The 16,875-nt window shown below is 50.2% G+C and overlaps 1 protein-coding gene across 1 annotated transcript in view; it reads right to left on the bottom strand.

Moving 5' to 3' along the window:
• ACSBG1 (acyl-CoA synthetase bubblegum family member 1) overlaps positions 1 to 16,875 on the bottom strand; it is a 48,616-nt gene that overhangs the window by 235 nt on the left and 31,506 nt on the right. Inside the window, exons 3-13 of the mRNA XM_065872687.1 lie at positions 12,597 to 12,817; positions 12,049 to 12,137; positions 11,627 to 11,747; positions 6,603 to 6,683; positions 6,362 to 6,511; positions 5,833 to 6,009; positions 4,866 to 5,047; positions 3,663 to 3,893; positions 2,752 to 2,969; positions 1,910 to 2,049; positions 1,082 to 1,328 (exon numbers count right to left, since the gene is read on the bottom strand). Of these exons, the coding sequence (XP_065728759.1) occupies positions 1,082 to 1,328; positions 1,910 to 2,049; positions 2,752 to 2,969; positions 3,663 to 3,893; positions 4,866 to 5,047; positions 5,833 to 6,009; positions 6,362 to 6,511; positions 6,603 to 6,683; positions 11,627 to 11,747; positions 12,049 to 12,137; positions 12,597 to 12,817 (1,857 nt within the window). The remainder of the gene's footprint in view (positions 1 to 1,081; positions 1,329 to 1,909; positions 2,050 to 2,751; positions 2,970 to 3,662; positions 3,894 to 4,865; positions 5,048 to 5,832; positions 6,010 to 6,361; positions 6,512 to 6,602; positions 6,684 to 11,626; positions 11,748 to 12,048; positions 12,138 to 12,596; positions 12,818 to 16,875) is intronic.

Below are 16,875 nucleotides of genomic sequence, written 5' to 3'. Positions count from 1 at the left end.
CCCTGCTCTGTGGTCACACTGTTGTGTGGCTCCTTCCCACACTGTACCAGGGTTGGTCTAAGTGGCCGGTAGCATACAGAGGAAGTGGGGTAATTTACATGACAATAACTGATAGGCAAATCATCTCTGCATTTCAGTGAAAGTTCATACGATGTTGGATGTAATGCTTTGATTGCTTGTGATGGGGTAGGGGAAAGCCCTGGCCAGGGAGGGCCTCTGGCATGGTCTTTATGAGATGTCTTCCTCATATCACTTTTCTTGGCCTTGGTTCTCTCCTCTAATGCAAGGTCAAAAGGGCTCTGATTTGGGTAGCTTCAACTCCATTTTGTGCTAACTCATACTTGGCTGTGTAACTGGAGACTTCAAAATCAAAGCCATTTATATAAACTGCTTAGAGAGGACACCTATCTGGTTGACCTTGCATTCAATTTGCTGGCACAAGACAACCAGATAAGCTCAGGGTCTCTGATAGCAGCTCAGCATGACTGTGGATAGTTGCATCTGGGTTCAGCCTTGATGGGTCAGAGGGAATCTCATTGAAGGGGCCATTTGCATACCTACCCCGCCATGCCACAAACACCCCAAGATGCTATAACCAAGAGCGACTTCATCATCCAACTGAGGCCACACCAGAGGCCTTTTCTGGTTCTGTGGACCATGGCCCAGAAGGGCTGCCACCCTTTACCTGTTGCATGAGCTGACTTTACAAAAGACTATGGTGGTCTCACTCCCTAGAGCCAGATGACTCCAGCCCAAACACTAACAGGAGCTTGGTGTCTGCTTGGTGGTCCCATTGCGATTTCAGGGGAAAATGGTTCCTTAGTCAAAACAAAGTTAAATGTTATAGGTTCACATCAGTGAATTCCAGCACATATCTTATATACTGAACAGGCCCTACCTAACCACAAGCCCAGGCACTGAGCAATCAATGTCCTCCCACAGGAAGGAGGTGGGTGTCATCCAAAGTGCCGTCAGGGACCTTCTGTTTGCCACGGCTGCTTCCTAGTGGGCACCTCCCAGGCTCTGCCATGGCCTCTGCCCTCCTGCACAGCCCCTGCAATAGTGTAAGGAAAACACCTACCCAACTCTCCACCCGAAATGGAGAAGTCCCTCTCAAGAACGGCCCACTTCTGGATGTGGTAGGGTCGGGCAGCTGCATTCATGTTGACTCTCTGGATCCCCTCTTCAATAGCCTGATACACGGCCTCATCCTTCTTCCCCACGACCTCCGATACCGTGGCGGCTTTGCTGCCCACCCTCTGGCAGAACTCCACAGCTTGCTCGGTCAGATTATCAGTTGGGTCAGAGGTATCAGGATCCAGAGTGCACTGAAAAGCCAGAGATAGATCAAAACCAAGCCTCACTCCACAAGACGTGTGCCCTGGTCTTGGAGGAGGTCGCACTGCTGATCGTCAAGGACGTGGATCACCGTGAGCTCTGTTTCGAAGAGACGGTTCTAGAATGAGTAGCATGCCACTCGGACTGCGTTGAGCCCCGTGGTGGGGTGGAAGGAAGGGAGGCCTGAGATTGAGATGACCTCAGCCAGTGAGACCATCTTTTAAAACAGGGACCATAATTCTGGCCCCATCCGGTACCCTGGTATCAGATACCAGATTGGTTATCTGCTGAGGGGACTGAGGGCAGCAGCGCTGTGTAAACTGGGCTGTACTGGAACACAGAAGATCATCGGGGCAGCATGCTATTAAGTCTATTACCAGGGGCAGAAGGGATTTCCATGTGCTACGGCTGCCCCTTAGGGCAGGCAGCACTGACTAGTTATTCCAGAATACAGTCATGAGATCCAGACGTGTCCTGGCTGAACATGGCTTCTCTGCTGGGGCCAGACCCATAGACCACCCACTGGCTGCTCCTCCAGAGCCAGACCCCAACCCCCCCACCCCCGACACACCTTCAAGGTGAGCAGCATGGACAGGAACTTCCTCTGGTCCCCGATCAGCACGGCATTGCTGATGATGGGTAGCTCTGTCTTCACGGCCTCCTCAATGGGCACAGGGGGCACATTCTCCCCGCCAGCTGTGATGATCAATTCTGGAGAGGCAAGGCCAGGCCCCCGGCACAGGCTTTAGTGCAGGTGCTCAGACCAAGCACACCCAGACTCTGCCTGGAGAGCCGACCCTCTAAGAAGGACCCAGGCTCGATCACACATCCGCCTGCGTGATTTCCAGAAAGGTGTTTACCCATTCACTGAGCTTCAGTTTCCCCTGGGAAATTGGGGCACGGGATTCCCACAGGGATGCTGAGGGCACTGTATCCACTTGGGCAAAGTAAGCAAAGCACCTCTTCCACGGAGGTGTCCCCAACTTACTTCCCTGGGAGAGCCAAGCTGTTCATGGGAAATTTCTTTGAAATCTCATGCTCTATTTTAAATTTTATGTCCAATTTGTGTTCTACTCTGCCTCATATCCATGTTTGCATATAAAAATACATATTTATGTCCTCAAATTTTCTGGAAAGACTTGCCTTGTTTATCTAGGGACTTTGAATCTCAGCTCTGTCATTTACTAGCTGGGTGACCTTGGGCAAGTTACTTAACCTCTCTGGTTGTCCTCATTAATAAGTCGAGGTAATGATAGCATCTTTCCCATGAGAGACAATAGTAAGTAAAATGATGTCATTCAAGGTGTGTGGCACTTAATAAGGGCTCAACACTTGTAGTGGGTACAAATTGTGGTGGCAGTATAATTCCTCCGACGTCCCAGCACAGCCTCGAACCCAGCCAGAGGCGCTCACCTTTGAGACGCCCAGTGATGTAGAGGAAGCCGTCGGCGTCCAGGTGGCCTGAGTCGCCTGTGTGCAGCCAGCCGTCGGCATCAATGGCCTCACACGTCTTGTCCTCCATGTTCAGGTAGCCCATGAAGATCGTGCGGCCCCACAGGCAGATCTCTCCGATGCCCTCTGCATCCTCATTCACCAGCTTCACCCGGCAGCCCGGCACCACCTTGCCGGAGCTGGGGGGATGGAGGGGCCGGGAGGCATGGTCAGAGGGAGCAGTTTCCTCCAAGCCCTGGGTCAGCCCCTAGTCTGATCCATCTAGTCTTCACCGATGGCTAGAATGTCCTTTCCCAGGATTTTTGTAATTTAATAGGGTCCTCAGAGCTGAGACGTAGGGCCAGTTAAAGGTTTTTAGGTGAGTGAATGAATCAGTGGGGGAAATCCTAATGGGACAACTTTAAGCACTGTGATGGGCAAGCAGGGAGGGGAGGTATTTAAGCACAACAGAGAATCCTTCAACTCACTCCCTAGAGCTGATTGCCCCCTACCCCACACCAGAGGACCGGCCCAGTCCCCCCAGCTCCCATCCCAGATGAAACCAGGGCTACCAGCAATGCTGGGACACCCTCTAACACACCCCACCCTACTGGAGGGAGAGGCCAAAGGGAAATTCCTCCATCAGAGCCCTGCTCAGGGAGCCCCTGGGCTGCAAGGCTGTTTGCAACCACAGACCCAAGTGACACTGTCACAGAGACCATCCCCGCGAGACTCGGGCCTGGCCAAGGGACTTGGCCCAAGATAGAGCTGTTGGCACTCAGGGACCCATAGTCCAGTGGCCTGGGCTCAGGGACCTAATCAGCAGGGGGCGGCACTGAAGGGTGCCAGCCAGGACGTGCAGGCTGGCATATGTGCTGAAACCTGGGCCACACCTGTAGAGCCGGTAGTTGTAGGGGCTGGACATGAAGTGAGGGCCTGAGGTCTCGCTGAGACCATAGCCCGCATACAAGCGGATGTTGAGGCCCAGGAAGAAGTGCTGTGTCTCCGCGGTCATGGGGGCTCCTCCGTAGAAGTTTTTCTGACACTTGGCAAAGCCCAGTGCCTGGCGGACTTTGGCTAGCACCAGGTAATCTGCCAGTCGGGTTGTGAAGGGCTTCAGATCGCTGGTGGGAGAGGGAGAATGGCTCACAGAAGACAACACACACACACACACACTTGCATTAAAAGGGTGGGTGTTCAGTGGGTACCCGGAATGGCCGTTCCAATGATCTATTCTGATTGGTTAGTGGCGACGCTGAATCCACCGCTAAATATTTGTAATATTGGCCCTGCCTGTGAACATGCATGCGCGCCTAGGTGTGTACATGTAGTTATGTGCAAACACGTCTTGAGCTGGGAAGTTAGAAAACCAGATTCAGCTGTGTATGCTTGCACAGACAACACAGATGCACGCAAGTTCGCACACACAGTAATACACACTTGCAGAGACTTGAAGTATATATGCACAGACACAAACGTGTCTGATCCCGTTTGAAGCTCTTGAATGGGTCATTCATGCATATTCACTGTTCATGTCTGTGCAAATGAAGCCCTAAGTGCACAGACACGTGTACATGTCTCTTGAGACATGAGACCGTTTCACAGACACACTAGTAATGGAAAATATTTCTAAATTGGAACAGGCCAGATTTATGCCATTGATCCTCCCACAGCACTGGTTGGGAATTTTAAAGCAATCGAAAGGCTGTGGGCGAGAGATGAGTGGTCACTTTGGATTATGGGAAGGCTGGAAAACCCCCATCACTGTGGCCCCTTCTCTATAGCCACCTACGGAAGTCAGGAGGAGACCCCTCAGGAGGCTGCCAGGAGCTGCTCCCAGGGAGGTAAGTGCCACCCCAGAGGGAGCAAGTCAGTCCTTGCAGTCAGACCCAAAGATGGGGTGATGGTCTCCTGTGGGATCTGGCAAGAGAACAGGGCTCAAGCCCAGCCACTGATGGGGCCTCTGTGCAGGGGTCTGGACAAGCCTGGCCAATGGGGCGTGGACAAACCTGGCCTATCAGATCCTAGGTTGTGTCCTGGGGTTATGACCCAGCCCTGCTGCCTCCCCAGGCCTCCTGCCCCCTGGCCCTCTCTACCTGCTTGGGCAGGTGAGGTTCTGCTCCAAGGTCACCGACATGGCCCACAGCAGCATCTTGCGCCGGATGAAGCCAGACTGAGCCGCCACCTCCTGGATCCGCTCCATGATCTTCTCCCACACCCGCGGCACCCCCATGTGGGACGTGGGCTCCACTTCCCTCAGCGTGTTCACCAGGCTCCCCTGTTCGCAGCCAGCGAGAGACAGGGCTGTGGTTCAGAGCCGGCCGGGAGCCAGGAGGCCCGTGTCACCAGAGTCAGCGTGCACACACGCAGGCATCCTGTATACAGTAGCTCACACAGGTGTACACACACACCGCATGCAACTCATGTCACATGCTGTCGGCTACCACTCAACAGCCATCTACTCGCTGCCCTTCTTTGCTAAAAGAACCTTGATGTAGCTCAGGTACCAGGGTGGCCAGATGCTTCAGAAGTACCTCAGTCCCCTCCCAGTCCTGGGGGCAGTGACTTTTTATTAATCTAACTCCAACATGGTAATCCCATTCCCTTAAGCAGTGACTGGTTGATGAATGGACATGGGACAACATGTGGGCCAATGTAGGGGAGGGGGAAGTTTGCTAGGGGGCTCTGGGGACGTTCTCCTCATGGTTACAAGAAGGATCCCAAGCACAGGTGTAGTTTATGAGGCTGGGATGCAGGGCAGGGCCGTGGCCATCTGTGACCATCCTGTGATCTTACTCTGAGGGTGGCCCGTCCTAGATGGCGCTGTGGACCCACACACCACTCTGACTCAACTTTCCTTTATGTAATATCATCAGTTTCCCTTCTCGTTTGATCATCTGAGTCAGGCTGTGCTAACTGCAGTTGAAAGAATTCTGACTGATAAACACATGGGGAACCGGCATGCTTATGATGCACACACAGGGCCCACAGACACAAGCACACACTCGGGCAGGCCCTTGCACACACACTTGGACACCCACTTAGGCAGAGAGGCAGACTGACCTTCAGGGCATCAGTCTCAGCAAAGCAGACCTGGGCCCCCCACTGGATGCCTGTCCACAGGTCATAGATCTGGGCAGCAATGTGGCTGAGGGGCAGGTAGCTGACCACCACCTCCTGTTGGACTTCTGCGGGTTGGATGTCACCGGCCTGGCTGCCGTAATGTGCTGTCCATGTGATCTGGCGGACAGGCAGATGGGTCCTGGCAGTGTCTACAAAGCCAGCCCTGGAAGTGTTCACATCTGTGGCCACCCTGTGGGCTTGGGCTATTTCTTTGGAGTGTTCTTTGAACACCCTAGAGGTTGTTCACCCTCCTGGGCATCTCTGCAGGAAACACCCTGGGACAGGCCTCCCCCTCCCAATCCCCACCATTTTGCTGGGCTCAGTCTGTACCACAGACTTAAGGGTTGTCCTACTTATCCCAGCTCCCTGAGCTGAGGGACTGAAGGAAACTCCCTGGGAGTTGTTAGGGCAGGGCCACTGCCCAGATCCACCCATAGCCCACCCCCACCCATCTGGGCATCTGTCCTACATTGTCTTGACTCAGCATCACGCCCTTGGGGTTCCCAGTGGTGCCTGACGTGTAGACCAACACGCAGCACTGGTTAGGCTGCTGGGCATTGATGATGGTGTCCAGGGCCTCCTCAGTCACCTCATTCCCCAGATCCATGAACTCCTCCATCTGCGGCCAGGTGGGAGAGTGCAGACAGGCCAGGTGAGCTGGGCAGGCTCACACAGACCCCACCTGCCCCACACGAGCCCTTTACCCATACCGTGTACACATTGGCCATCTTTGTCGGAGGAGATTCTTGAAATATCACTACTGCCTTCAGGTGTGGCAGGTTTTTCCAGATCTGTATTGACAGGAAAAATAAATGGGGTTTCATTTTAAAAAGTCACCTCTTGAGAAGAGCCCCATCTCCAGGTGTTAGTCAGCCTGGCAGGCACCTTGTGGCAAAGGTTGTTGGTCCCAACTCTGACCTTTCACTCAGCAGGACACTTGCCACCCTTCATGCATGGTTCCCCATCATGAGAACTTTGGAGCAGCAAAGGTGGGATGAGCAGGGGGCAAGGAATGACTTCTATTAAAGGAAAACCAGACAACCTGGGGCCTGGCTGAGTGCCACAGGGGACTGCGTGACTGCAGAAGAGAGAAGAGAGGAAAGGGTAGAGGGAAACCAGAACTCAGTTATCTCACTGAGTTGAGGTGTCAGAGGTCAGAGTTCAGGAAAGCCGGGGTGCCTAGAATTTGTGGGACAGAATACCAGACAGGAGAGAACTATGCAGAGAAAGAGTTCTAGAAATTTCTTTAGGGGTCATCTTGATTCTTTGGCGGATTATCAACCTGCACAGGCATAGGTGAAACTCCATGAAACTAGATGAAGAATAAATGCTGGAGGAAGATCAAGGACTAGGGCTAGAAGACAAACAAAAGCATGTACGGGGCCAGAACTGTTTGTGTCTCCATCAGCCAGAGTGGAGGGACCTCTGGAAATAGAGACCCCAGAAGGGTCAGGTCATAGGTCTGGGGCTAAATTAGCCTTAGAGGAAAGGCTATCTAAACCTGCTCTGAAAGGCTTAATTAAACACAAGTCTCAAAATGAAATTGAAAGAGAGAAAAAAATAATGGAAAAAATTAACCTGCAGGAGAAAACTAAAAAGCCTAACATATGTGTAACTGGAGTCCCAGGAAATATTTTTTTTAATTGAAAAAAGTCTGAGAAATTTCCAAATTTGATTAAAACTATAAATCCATCAATTCAAGACTCCCGGTGAACCCCAAGCAGGATAATCACAAAGAAAAACCACACCAAGACACAACATAATCCAACTGTTGTAAACCAGTGACAAGGGAAAAAATCTTAAAAGCGGCCAGAAAAGCAAGATACACCATGTGGAAAGGAACAAAAATAAGAAATTATAGACTTCTTATCAGAAGCTATGCAAAGTAGAAAACACTGGGATGAAGTCTTTAAAGAGCTGAAAGAAAAAAAAAGGAAACCCTGTCAACCTAGGACTATAAACTAAATGAAAATATCTTTCAGAAAATGAAAGCAAAAATGAACAAGTTTTCAGGCAAAGAGAAGCTGACAGAATGCATTGTCTTCAGACTTGTATTGCAAGAAATGTTGAAGATGAACATATATATGCTAATGTGTAGAAAATAGATAACTAATAAGAACATGCTATATAGCACAGGGAACTCCACTTCACTGTACAGTAGAAACTAACATAACATTGTAAAACAACTATACTCCAATAAAAAAAGTAAAATTTAAAAAAAAGAAAGAAAATTCTTAAGGAGGAAGGAAGATGAACCAGATGAAAACTTGGGTTCGACATAAAGGGATGAAGAGTGCCAGAAATGGCAAATACGTGGGTAAATAAAAAGACATTTTTTCCTTCCTTTAAAATTTCTTTGAATGATACTTGACGGTTTAAAATACTGCATTGCAGGAGTTATAACTCACACAGAATTTAAGTATAAATGACAATAGCACAAAGTATGGGAGAGAGAAGGAAGTACACTGCTGTAAGATTCCTACATTATATGTAAAGTAGTACAATATTATATTATAATATTATTTGAAAGTAGACTGTGATGAGTTAAAGTTGCGTAGTGTAAGCCCTAGAGCAAACACTAGAGGGAGAGCTAGTAAACCAATGGATAGAATGGAATACTCAAAAACAAACCAAAATAAAAACAGAAAACTCCATCCAAAAGAAGTCATGAAAGGGGAGAAAAGGATCAGAGAATGGATCGGACAAATGCAAAACAGCCAACTGGTAGTTTTATAGACAATTTTGTCAGACTGGATTAAAAGGCATGACCCAGCTATACGCTATCTGTAAGAGTCTTGCTTTAAATATAAGGACACAGGTAGGTTAAAAGTGAAACAATGCAAACATATATACCATGCAAACATCGATCATAAGAAATCTGGAGTGGCTATATTAATTTAAGACAAAGTAACTTTGGAGGAACAGTTGCCAGAGATGAAGAGGGACATTTCTTAATGATAAGGGGATTAATTCGTCCAGAGGGCATAACAACCTAAATATGTGTATACATAACAGAGCTTCAAAATACACGAAGCAAAGACAGAACCAAAAGGATAAATAGATAATCCTCAACAATAACTGGAGACTTCAATGTTCCCTTTCTCAGTATTTGTTAGCCCAAGTAGACAGAAGATCAACAGGGATATAGATGACTTAAACAACGTTAGAACACTATCAATCAAGTTGACATTATTAACATTTATAGAACATTCTACCCAACAACTGCAGAATGCGCATTCTTTAAAATATGCGTGGAACAGTCACCAACATAGATCATTATTCTGTCTACCACACCTGCTGTGTACAAATGGGGTGCTTCAGGTAGCAAAGAGTCCCGGGTGATGAGAGAAAGTTCTTCCTTTGGAGAAGAATCCCAGCTGATCAATTAGAAAACAAATATTTTCCCATGGCTCATGAAATAATTAATTCAGGCAAAGATCATCGGTGGAGAAAGGCTGATGGGGAATGTCACAGTGGATGAGCAGGTAGCCACCACAGGAATCCAGGGATGAAACTCAGAGTTCACTACGAGGTACCACCTGACATCACGTGCCTCTTGAGGCTGTGCCATGGGAAGTACACAGCGCCACCTATGGGTTGTTCCTGCCAATCAGTGTCTAATCTGAAATGCATCAACACTTGCCATCTAACAAGAAGTGCAGAGGTTAGAGGGACAAGCTGAACAACAGCTCAGGACGGCTAACCTAGTTTCTGCAGCATGTCAATGACAGAGGTTCTCACACTTGAGCCTGTGTCAGAATCACCAGGAGGCGTGGGCCCCATACCCCGAGTTTTGGAATCAGTAGGTCTTGGGGGGAGGTTCTGAAACTAAGCTCCCGGGGGATGCTGTTGGTCCTGGACCACACTGGTGTATGGTACGGGAAACAAAAGGTGGGGCCTTTGTTTTGAATTAAAAGACTCTTAAGAGACACCACCAAATGCAACACAGGGGCCTGGTTTAGATCTTGATTCAAATGAACCAACTGTAAAAAGACATTGCTGGTATTAGATGCTATGAAAGAATTCTTTGACTTGTGTAAATAAAGGTGATAAAGTTACTTGTGATTAAGAAAAATGTCATATATGTTAGAGGTATTGAAATATTCGGGGGGTGAAATGCTGTGATGTCAGAGATTTGCCTTCAAATACTTCAGCAAAATAGGTAAACTGATGAAATGAGTGTGACAAAAAAACAGTGATGATGATTAAATCTGGATGAGCACTCTATGTGGGTCCACTACACTCTTCTCTCTATTTTTGTTTATCTGGAAAGTTTCATAATACGAATTTTAATTAATTACCTAGGGTGGACATTTCTGATTCAGTAGGTCTGGGCCTCGGTTTCTTCAGTGGTAAAATGGGGCAGGGGGAGGGCATTGGGATCAGATCAACCATCTATGCAGAGCGGTTGTCTCCCTGAGGGATGGGGCAAAACTATTGGGGGGCTTTTTAAAGCTCCACTGCCCTCCCCACTCTGGGGTTCTGACATGAGCGCCCACGCTGAGGAGTGTGTGACTCCCTCGGGTAAGGCTGAGGATGAGAGCTAACACCATTGCTACTTGGTAGCTGAGGCCCTCAAGGAATCTTAAACCGGTGGGCTTCAAGCAAAGCTGGCCTGGGGGCACCTGGGTCAGAGGGCTCTGGCATCTATGAAGGCTCCAAACCTGAGGAAATCAGGGCCCCGATGAGTCCTAGGGGGCCTGGGACACCCCTGCTGTGCCCTCTTCTCTAAATATTTGTCCCCTTTCTATGAAGTGAAGGGCCCAAGTGCTTGGGGAGGGGGAGGGCGAAAGGGGGTGCTGAGGACAGCTCGGGTTCACCTCAGTCTCTCAGAGCTGTTCACTTTGGGCCACTTTATCTGCACCCACATCTCCTCCCCCAGTCTCAAGCATTTATCCAAATCAGACAGAATGGAGGCCCTCAGAATGAGGGAACCCTGACGACAGGGTTCAAAAGGAGTGGAGACAGAAAAGGACTTCACGCAAGCTGAGGGAAGGCCCGTCCTGCGATCCAGATCCCACAGTCCTAGGAGGTTGGAGACCACTTCTCCTGCCCTCAGGTACAGGTGGGGAGCTGAGGTCCAGGTGAACTAGGGCCAAGCCAACAAGTCAACCCGGGAGCCTCCTTTGAGATGCAGGGAGCCTTGGAGGATCTTGCAGGCTACTGGGTGTAGCTGGGGCACAGAGGTGCCCTCAGGCCACTGCATGCCAGCGTGGTGCCCATGGGGACACAGCCAATGAGGGAGGGACCTTAAATGAATCAGGAGGCATCAATGCTCCAGAAAAGACCCAGCTGCCCCAAGAGGCACTGTTGAGCCCCTCCAGTGCCCTGCTGTCTTCAGAAGACCCTGCGGCACTTGCTGTGGCTTAGCCCAAGCCCCACCCTGTGGCAGCCCACACCCCCACTCCCCATTGAGACTCAGATTTGGGTGCTCACGTGTCAGAGCCCTGAGCCACCCTCAGGGCACACAACCCTTCCCTGAAGGGAAAGCCATGGGGAACAGCAGGCTGGCTGGGGAATGTGGGGTATGTCCCTTGGACATTCTGGGCCTCAATTTTCAGACCTGGCAAATGGGTCGGCGGCCATTGCCCTGCCTGTGTCCGTGTGGTGGGGAGGGTTGCTGTTGAGAATGATGGAGGATTCTGGCAGGGAGGGTGGAAAAGCCCTTTGTAAGCTGGAGGTCTGTGAGGACGCCCAGTCTGACCCCCATGGCCCTGGTCCCTTTCCCCCAAACCTTCAGGATCTTTTCCAGCTGCTTCTGCGTGTCGACCACAATGATGTTGGCACGGCAGTCATGGGCGATATACCGGCAGGCTTCAGGGGAGCTGGTTGTGTAGATGCCAGTGACGATGCCACTGCAGGAGACCCAGGAGGATGCGTGTCTGGGCAGGTGCAGTGGGCCACCCCCTTGGCCCAGCCCCCTGCCCGACACACCCACAGCCCCCAGGCCCAGAGAGCTCCCGTGGCCCAGACAGGCAGCTCAGCACAGTCGCCCTAGGCAGAGCAGGGACAAAGGTGGTGCTGGGGAGGGCCCCGGGGAAGAGATGGGATGTTGGGGACGGGGTTGGGGGCCCCTAAAAAGAGATAACGACCCTCTCTCTGCTCTCTGCCCACCTCCAACCCACTGGAGACCCAGCCCCTCCCTCAGCCACTCACCCTGCGAATACTGTGCCCACTGCCGAGAAGAACCACTCCGGGGAGTTGAAGCCGAGGATGGCCACGCTGTGGGCCCGCTCCAGGCCGAGCTCCAGGCCAAAGGCAGACAGGCCGGGTCAGCCTCTCATTCTCACCAAGCCCCCCTTCCAAACTGCAGGGACCCTGCCGCCCACCTGAGGGACCACCCTCCCAGGCTCCCTCATTAGAGAGTGCCCTGGGGGATGCGTCACTCAACAGCCCTTGCTGCCCCTCCCAGGGCCTTCCCGGGGAGCCCAGACCTCAACCCAGTGCACCAGGCTTCTCAGGCCCCTTGAATGGGACAAAAAACGAGAAGCTCGTGTCACGTCCTGGCACATGGCAAGGGCCCAGTGAACGTAAACCCTCAGCACCAGGCCAGAGCGGACAATTAGCTCAATAAATGGGCTGGTTTTTACTGTTATCCTTTCTAAGGGCTTGCCCAGTGGGGCGTCGGAAAGAGGCCTGTGAGGGCCAGAGCTGGAAGGCAGGGCTGGGGAGGGGAGAGGCTGTGCCTTGAGGGGCTCCCTCACCTTTAGGAAGCCCTTGGCGGCTTTGCGGGCCAGCAGGTAGTATTGGTTGTAGGAGATGTGCTCCCACATGCCCTGTCGCTTGAAGCCCAGAGCGCTGAGGTCCCCGTACTTGTCCAGAGCCTCGCAGAACATCCGATGCACAGTGTAGGGAGTCTGTGGGCAGCTGGGGTCTATGCGCAGGTGGACGCGCCCATCGGCCCGAGTTGTCCACAGCGCCTCCTCTGCAGGGTCCAGGAGACCACAGCTTGGATCGTGCCAGCCCAGGGTTGTCCCCAGGGGACCCTTGGTCCTACCTTAAGCAGAACTCCCAGGCCTCTGGTCCCAACAATGCCTTGGGCACTGGGCCAAGGGGGCTGGCAGACACACCAGGAGGCTCCCTGTTGGGGGAGGTCTGACAGCCTTGAAGGATGGGCAAGCCTCTAGGGATGCAGCAAGGAAGAGGAGAGAGAATAGCTGGAGGGGAGGAGGAGGCCTTGGGGACCCTAGAGACATTTTCCTGCCAGCTGGGATTTGCCCCCTGAGGGTGGGCAGTCTGCAGTGGATTTGTGGCTGCCCCAGAAGAGTGGGACTGTCAGATCCTTTGGGGTTTCTACCCTTCCTCTGCCTCCTGAGAATGGGTTGGGGACAGACCCAATTGACAGAAGGTCAAAGCATCAAAAATAGCCCCTTCCAAGGGGTTAGAGGAGACTGAAAGCCAGCAGGCTCTGATCACTAGCCTGGAAAATTTCCCAGTCCCAGGAAATAATCTACCCATCTCTGCTCATTCTTGCCTAGTGCCAGGCCCCATGCGAATCCCTCACATGGGGATCTCATCTAGTCTGCACAACATGGGTCTGGTAGCCCCATTTTACAGATGGGGCAGCTGCAGCTCAGAGAGGTTCAGTCATTTCCCCAAGGTCACACAGTGGGAAAGGTATGCCTGAGGCCAATGCTCACACTTGGGACAGTGTCCCAGGCACAACCTAGCCTTTTTTACTGTGTGCGGTAGGTGGGAACAGAGCTTTAACATTTAGTATGTGAGATGTGAGGTGAGCCGTTGAACCTCTGAGTCTGTTTTCTCAGGGGAAAGGTAAGGGTTTAGTTCTCATGGATGATATGAGGGTCAAAAAATGAAAAAGCCTTGGCATATAGTTGGGGCTCAATAAATGCACACTTTTGTTCTTCCTCCTTTTTCTAAGTTCTCCAGATCATTTGCAAAGGAGGCTTGGATGGGTGGTCTAGATCCTTTTGTCCACGAGGCCACTTTTTGGGGCCATGGCGGTCATTCTAAAAAGGTGACCCAAGGGTGGGGGAGTGAGGGCTGACTAGGACCACAGGGGCTACCCTGCCACCTGCTAGCCAGACCCATGCTGAGATGGAGAGGTCCCACCTCCTTGGATGTCCATTTTGAGGTGGGACCAACAGGGTCCTGTGACCAGCCCTTCCCCGAGGCAGCAGATGGACTGATGACCTTGTCTCTCCTGTTCAACACTCTAAGGTTTCATGTGGACCCTGAAGTTGGCAGAAAGAGGTAAATGTCCTGGGGCTGGGACAGGAGAGCCCATCCTTCCTCCCATGGAGGCCAAGGATGGGGGACAAGGGGACATATTCCGGCCCAAGCAGAAGAAGGGAATGTCTGAGGCAGGGGAATGTCAGCCTGGGAATGTGGGCTGGGGCAGAGAGAAGGTCACCCAGTGCCAGGCCTTGTGTACTGACAGAAGTCAGAACCATGCTGGCTGGCATCCACCACCTCCCCAGACTGAGACCCACATCCCCAGGTGGAGGCGTGAGCCAGGGCCGCTGAGGACCCCTCTCCAATCACCTCTCAGACATCTCTAAGCCCCTTTCCCATATCCTGGGACCCCAGCCTGGCAGGTCCCAGTGATCAACCTCTTTAGGGTCTCCAGCCCCTGCACAAGGTGAAAGTCCATTCACATGAGCAGACCAGGGCAAAGACACAGGCTGTGGAGTCAGGTCGACCTGGATTCCAATTCCGTTCTGCCACTCCCTGCTGTGTGACCTAGGAAAGTCTTTCTCCTCCTAGCTCCATTTTAATCATTGTCAAGCGCAAAGGGTTGGAGAGGTTATGGAGAGACTGTAGCCCTCATACAGGTGGCGGGAATGTAAAATGGTGCAGTCATATTGGAAGCCAGTTTAGCAGTTTCTTAAAAAAATTGAACATAAATCTACTATACAACCCAGCAATTCCACTCTTAGGTACCTACCCAAGAGAAACGAAAACACACATCCCCACAAAGACTTGTACATGAATGTTCATAGCAGCATTATTTATAGTAGTCAAAAAGCGGGAACAACCAAATGTCCATCAACTGGTAAGTGAAAACTAAATGTGGTCTCTCCACACAGCGGAATACTATTTAGCACTAAAAAGGAACAAAGTACTGATACAGGCAACACCATGGATGAAACTCAAAAACATGTTCGGTGAAAGAAGCCAAAAGCAAAGGACCATGTATCGTCTGATTCCATTTACATGGAATGTCCAGAAAAGGTAGAAATGATAGAAAGCAGATGAGTGGTTGCCTGAGGCTTGGGGTGGGAATGGGGAGTGACTACAAGTGGACACCAAGGATCTTTTTGGGGTGATGGAAAAGTTCTAAAGTTGGATTGCTGTGATGTTTGTACAACTGAAAATTTGCTAAAAATCGTAGAAAAAGTGACTTTTTTCAATGAAAAAGTGACAAATCGTTACACTTAAAATGGGCAAATTCGATGGCATATAAAGTACACTTCAATAAAACTGCTTTTAGAAATGGGAGGAAGGGGAATTCCCTGGTGGTGCAGTGGTTAGGACTCTGCACTTTCACTGTTGAGGGCCTGGGTTCGGTCCCTGTTTGGGGAATTAAGATCCCACAAGGTGCGTGGCACAGCCAAAAAAAGAAAAAAGGGAGGAAGGATGGAACGCTGACACACAACCTCCTCACCCAAATTGGGACAAGAGTTCCGTGAGGTAGCCCAGCCTGCGTGCCCAGAGCCTGGCAGAGTCACTTCCCAGTAGCTGGTAGCTCTCTTCCTTTCCCTGGTACAGATTCCTCTTCGTGCTTAGACCATAAAAAGCAAATTTCTCCTGTGGGCACTGCTAGACGCTCATGCTGCACTCCATCCACCTGTTCCCCCAGGCTTGCCAAGATCATCACAGGTAAGGCTTACGATCTGCTGTGAAAGCTTCCCTCAGCCAAAAGTTTTAACTTTAACTTATCATCTTTTAAGTTATAACCTTTTTAAAAAAAATCACAAAACAATACATATGTGTTCTAAGAAATAGAAAACACATATGTGTTCTAAGAAATAGAAAACAATTTAGAAGTACATGATATAAAATGGGATAGGGCTTTCTTAATGTTGCCTAAGTAACCACTGTTCACATTTGGTGTATGTCATGCTTATACAGATATACATACAAGGAATTCTTTTTAATTCTGTTGCTGTTGTTTTTTTATCCAAAGGGAAAAAAAAAAGAATCATGTTACTCTTATATTAATCAAGGGTAGCAAACCCAAAATGCCCATAGGGGATAGGTAGGTAATGTACCAGCTTCATAATAAATAATATATAAGAGTAAACAATAAATGAATGAAGTGCCCCAGAATTTGCATGTGAAACACAGAGGCACAGTCTTCATTTTCACAAAGAAATAGCCTCCCTCTCATTTTCCTTGAGACACGTGGCCCTTGTAGTCCACCTTTTGTTTCTCTGTTTTTTTGATAAAGACAGAGAATAGTGCAACGTTTTACTAAGGAAAGCTGCAACACAAGGGTAGTGATCACTGTCCCGACCCCAGCCTCAGTGTCAGGGAGGCAACATGGAGTGGTGGGGACTGTGGGGTGGGGGGAGCACACGCTTCATCTAAAGGGGTGGCTGCTCCTTGGCTCTAGGATTTGGTACCCAGGAGGAAAGGAAACCGAGGGCTACCTGAAATCTGGGTGTTTATGTGTGATCATCTGATTTTTAAATGTTGGCTCCTACATTCAGACAGCCATTAGCCAAATCATCCATTTTTAACTTCCGTGACATTAATGTATCTCTCTCATTGTGTGTGTGTGTGTGTGTGTGTGTGTGTGTGTGTGTGGCTGTGTTGATACAGCTCCATTGGCCACATCATAATTTCATATCATAATGTACATATCACAACCACTTCCCCATTGAAAGACACTCAGATGATTTCCAGGTTTTAGCCCTTAGGCTTTCCAAAGGATAGATTTCTAGAAGTGGGTTTACTGCATCTGAAGAAAAAAACACGTAAAATTTTGATGGACGTTTTGGACAGAGTTCCTTCTCC

The sequence above is a fragment of the Phocoena phocoena genome, chromosome 2, assembly GCF_963924675.1.
Source record: "Phocoena phocoena chromosome 2, mPhoPho1.1, whole genome shotgun sequence".
In the NCBI taxonomy this organism is placed as follows: domain Eukaryota; kingdom Metazoa; phylum Chordata; class Mammalia; order Artiodactyla; family Phocoenidae; genus Phocoena; species Phocoena phocoena.
This window is presented reverse-complemented; position numbering and strand designations above follow the sequence as displayed.